The 5170-nt window shown below is 54.1% G+C and overlaps 1 protein-coding gene across 1 annotated transcript in view; it reads right to left on the reverse strand.

Moving 5' to 3' along the window:
• Positions 1–651: 651 nt before the first annotated feature.
• The window catches only part of LOC146593103 (heparan sulfate glucosamine 3-O-sulfotransferase 4-like), a 77041-nt gene continuing 72522 nt past the window's right edge, over positions 652–5170 (reverse strand). Inside the window, exon 3 of the mRNA XM_085309882.1 lies at positions 652–4331. Within this exon, the coding sequence (XP_085166008.1) occupies positions 3695–4331 (637 nt within the window). The 3' untranslated portion in view covers positions 652–3694. The remainder of the gene's footprint in view (positions 4332–5170) is intronic.

Consider the following 5170-nt stretch of genomic DNA (forward strand, 5'->3'; position numbering starts at 1 on the left):
GCTCGAGCTGCGAGAGGGATCGTCCCTAACCCTGTCCCATCCCCATCCCCGCCCCCATCCCTGTCTCCATCTCCATCACCATCTCCATCCCCATCCCTGTCACCATCTCCATCTGCAACCCCATCCCCATCCGCATCCCCATGTCCCCCTCCCTGTCCCCATTCCCATCTCCATCCCCATTCTTGTCCCCATCTCCATCGTGTCCCCATCCCATCCCCATCCCCATCCCCATCTCCATCCCTCCCACTCTTCGGGTATGAGGCTGAAGGCTTGCTGCACCGTTGCCCCGCGTGAGCATGGCTCCAGCTGCCCCTGGCTGCCCTGGGGGGATCCCGCTGCTGCCCTTGGCCCAGTGCCGCTGCCCGGCGCCGGGGGCTGGGACCCCCCTCGTGCGCGGCCCCACGCCTGGCCTGCAGCCCGCGGCACCGGCAGGAACGATTGTGGCTGCCGCAGGGCTTTAGGGCTGGTGCCGCAGCGGTGCCGGCGCCGCGGCCGCCGCAACGTGCCGGGGCAGGCAGGGCCGTGGGAGGCGCAGCGCGGCCGCCCGGTTTCAGAAAGGACCGGCTCTGCATTTGCAGGCTCCGAACCAGCTTTTCCAGAACAATGAATCACCCAGTCTGTGTATAAAATTAAATATAATTTATGCTTTGCTAATTGAAATCAAATACAAAATTCAATTTTCTGTGTATTGTAATGCTGACATTTGAATAGTTTTTTTTAAAAAAAGGATTATTATCCTGACTCTTTCTCTTTCAGCAGGCCACTTGCTGGCCAGATAGAAAATAATTCCTCTGTCAAGTCCCTGCATTAGCAATGGGGGACACGCAGCACGGCACGTGGAGAGGTGGTGGACAGAGYTAGTCTCCCTTTCCAGAAACAGACCAAAGCCGCGTCGGATCGGAGCGCTGGAGCCGATGCCCCCGGCCCCACAGTGCCCAGCAGGAGGAGCCACGTGGCCCCGCACCCCACTGCGGAGCGGGGCCTCCTCGCCCACATTGTACCCCATGTGAAAAATAAACCTCTGGATCTATGGCAAGAAGAAAGCAAAGCAGGAGACTGCTGTGGCGTGGCCCTGCTTCCCACCCCGCTCGTCATCCAGCACAGCCGCTAGCCCACTGCCACTGCAGCCACCAGGACCCAACGTGCACCCCAAGGCTGCAAGGCACAACGCACACCCCGAGGCTGCACAGCAAAACACGGCACAGCAAACACCGGGGCTTCACGGAGCAACGCGCGCACCGGGGCCGGGGCACGATGTGCACCCTGGGGCTTCACGGTGCAGCGTGTGCACTAGGGCTGCACGGCCAACGTGCACACCAGGRCTGCGTGGTGCAAGGCATGCACTGGGGCTGCACACACAAGGGAACCTGCTGGGCTGGGCTGGGTTTTCAGAGGCTCTTCCAAGCTCAAAGTCCTTGCTCGGAGCAAAACCTCTCCTGCGTAGGCTGTGGATAGGGGTGGAGAGTGTCCAAGCTTTGGTCTGGAGATGCCCAGCACCACACTGATCACCACTGACACCCATGGTCACGAGCCAGGACGGAGCAACATGCCTCCAGTGGGATCTGCTGGTCCGAGGTGCCCCTGGGCTGTGCACGGCTCCAGCAGGTCCAAGTCTGCCATGGCCTCAGGGCTGCACCGCACTGCAAAGGAAGAAACCGTCCTGCACGTCCCRCGGGCGAGGAGCTGCCTAGTGGGTCTGGAAGGAATGCCCTTGTCCCCAACCGAATTCACTAATCATCTTGTACAAGGTGTATAGCAACAGTTTTCACTTAGGAGATGAAATGACATTTTAACAACACATGAAACAATTTAAAGATATTCCTATTACATACTTCCAATTTTTATGTAATAATTTTGGGGCTTGCAGATCTGTGAAAAACTGTTTTACATCGGGAGCTGTTTTGAAATCTGATCAGGCCAATGGGAACTGACATTACTTTAGCAGGGACTTCTGTGATGCCTCTCCAGCATGGTCCACACTGTTAATTTTCCCACTGAGTTTTACCCAGCCCAAGGCACCAGCACCACTTTACGTTGTAGCGAACCACAGGACAGACCGTGAAACACAAAGCAGGTGCAGCTTGTTACCTAGCATAGCAACGATTTCATTTGGTTAGCTGGATCAATAAGGATTTCTCGCCACCTTAATCAAAACTGAGTGTTGGTCTCCCTAGAGAAATCTTAAGCTGCATCCCGGCTGCTTTGGAGCACCAGGGACCTGGCATCTTCAAGGAGCCAGGAGACAAACACTGCTGTGCTCTGCCCTGAAGGTGGCTCACCACCACTCTTTGGAAGGAAAAAAACCCATGTTCAATTGGCCTTGGAAACCACCCCGAGGACGGCAGCACTTCRGCGAGGGCAGCTCTGCACCCTTCGCTTTGTTACTGCGCTTAGTGTTTGTCTCTCAATAACGGGCCTGGGAAACAGGGCAGCTGCATCCAAGCCCTGCTGCCTGCTCTGCACTGATCCCAGCACGCAGCTCACATGGCACTGCTGGGGGATGCAGCTGTGATACAGGTTTATTTGATAGTTTCTACCAGGATTTGCGAATTTGGTTGGATGTTCAACACGGTCATTTCCATTAGAAAGCACACRTTTTGTGCAGACCAGTACTCACACTGGGAATTAATTGCTTTTTTGTTACTGATTCTGAAGTGAAGACTAAGGCTGCTTCATGCTTTTGCAGACCTAGCTGTCAGTGGTAAGCAGCAGAGCTCTGGTGTCCAAGTGAGTGGTGGTCCCAGGACCCTGCAGTCAGGTCGGTGCCAGGCATCACGCATCTACCTAGACGTACCATAAGGTTTTACCTCCTCCCGCCCTGGCACCTCGGATCTGCAGGAACAACCTCATGCCCAGGGACAAACCTGTTTCCAGGAACGAGCTGCCCCAGTGGGACACGCTGCATAGGCGCGCTGGGCTGTCTTCAGCAGCCTCGCTGTGTGGTGGCTGCCGGATTGCGCTGGGCCAGGGCCTGAGAATGGTGTYAGGACATGGTTTTCTAGAGGAGCATGGGTGGATTCAGGGGAAGGCCCCAATTCTGATCTACTGAGCAGCCAAGTAAATCAGAAACAATTCTCTTCTGCCAGTGGAATTACCCCYAGCAGCGAGAGAAGAGTTGGGGCCAAAGGGTTTTTGTGGCACTTGGTAAATACTAGTTTTAGTGCAACAAGTAACTGGAACATCTGGTGCAAATGAAGTTTCTGTACATAGTTCCTTTGCAGCATAACTGGCTTTATTCCTTCYACTCATGAACACGAGTGTGTGCACGTGAATTTACCAGCTCTGATGCTGCTGTGCAGGCAGAACTAAAAGCTGGGGCAGGAGAAATCAAATCTACTGGTTTGTCTTGTTGCTGCTGGATTTTGCGAGCCACCATCATGCTTAGCTGGCAGTGGCAGGACACGCCAGTCCCACCAGCCCGGTTACATGGGGTGGACTGCCGCCGAAGGTCAGCACGAGGCATCCCCTCACCCTGTGCGCTCGGTTCCCTCCAGCTTCTCTTCCCACCCGTTCCCTGACCCTTCGCGCAGCGGGAGGGGAGAGCCTGGGCCCCAGTGCGCCCTAGAGGTGACAAATCTCTAAGCGCAAGAGTCTCGTTCTTACCAGAGCGAGACTGTAGCCCCGGGGGAGTTTCGGGTCTCTAACAATGATTCGCATCTCCAAAGGAAAGAGCTTTCTTCCTGATTTCTTGGTTCTACTTATCGCTTTCTTCCCGCTCCCACTCAAAATCTTGGCCTGTCATTTGGTAAAACATAACATTGAAAGGTTTGTAAAACTTGCGCAGTCTGTGGATGACATCTGGGTCTATTCTGGGGTGAGTTCGACCCTTGGACTTGCCCAAGCACCGGGGAGCACTGCTGTCCTCCGGCTTCTTTAGACAGGGGAACCCCTTGGTTTTATTAAAATAAAAATGTTTCTCTGTTACAATCCTCTTGAGGCCTAAGAAATCCTGAACCTTGGCCATTTCCCCAGCTGGGTCAGTGATGAGCCTCTCGCCACTGACAAAAAGAATTTGGGACAACGGGAAATACTGGAGCCAGTTCTCCAGGTGCAGAGCATAGATCCCAATGCGGATCGCGCTCCAGGAGGCGTCGATCAGCCCCAGGGTCCGGTTCTTGAAGGCGAGCACCTCGAAGGTGGGGATCTCCGGCTTCTTGGAGAGCGTCTGCGTGTAGTCCGAGATGGCCCGGGTGACCGGGTTCCTCACCACCACGATCAGCTTGGTGTCCTTAGCCATGGAGTGAATGCGCTTGGGCGCCTCGTTGGTCACGAAGTAGCTGGGGGTCTTCTCCATGGTGATCTGGCCCTCCAGGGTCTTGGGCATCACGCTCCTGCGCAGGAGGAGAGGAGGAGAGGGGAGAGGTTAGCGCTGGCTGCCCCGTCCGCAGAGACACCAGGATTGGCAGGAYGTGGAGAGGAGGGACGCTGGACCCGCATGCCCCACATCGACCCCTCTTTCCTCGGGCCTGGTGGGGACCTGAGGTGTGAAATCAACCTCGGTAGCACATTGTACAGTGAATTTGCCATAGGCACATGTAGACACAAGTTAATTGACAATAAACCTGTACAATACCTGTCTGCTCAGCAAGCCATCTGCTTCCATTTGCTCAATTAAGTCTATTCACTTCAGAGCCTTGTACCAGAGTGGTGCAGTTAGGATTACACAAGACCTTTTTGTTATGATGACATGCTTTTAAATGTCTCAGCTAATAAAACTTAATACAGAATAAGATCCCTTGCTTCTAGTACAATAATTAAATTTATTTACTATCTTGTGTGCGAGAAAGAATGACTTTTCTTTTATCTCTAATTCACATGCTCTGTCAATAATTAATTGCTGCTGGGTTTTGAGCTTCCTGTGCAAGCACTTTTATTAGCCAAAAGGAATTTGCCTACCGGATAAATTAGCACGTAGCAAGACTTTCCTGGATAGCACATTACCATATTGTAAAATGAAACTGCAGCCAAGATAGCATTTATATCTAAGAAAACGGAGAGGTAAATGCTTTTCCCAGCTGCCCCCAGTTCAAGATTATCATAGCAAGCCGGAAGGCATAAAGCAGTCTCCCCGGTCGGTGCGTTATAGCCTCTTCCAAAGCCTCGTAACGGGCGGGTGCCGGAGCGGCCCGCGGCGCCCGGCGCGGCACAGCCGCTGCACCGGCCCGCCGGG

The sequence above is a fragment of the Rhea americana genome, unplaced genomic scaffold (assembly GCF_003343005.1).
Source record: "Rhea americana isolate MKP2758 unplaced genomic scaffold, rheAme1 scaffold_305, whole genome shotgun sequence".
Classification (NCBI taxonomy): domain Eukaryota; kingdom Metazoa; phylum Chordata; class Aves; order Rheiformes; family Rheidae; genus Rhea; species Rhea americana.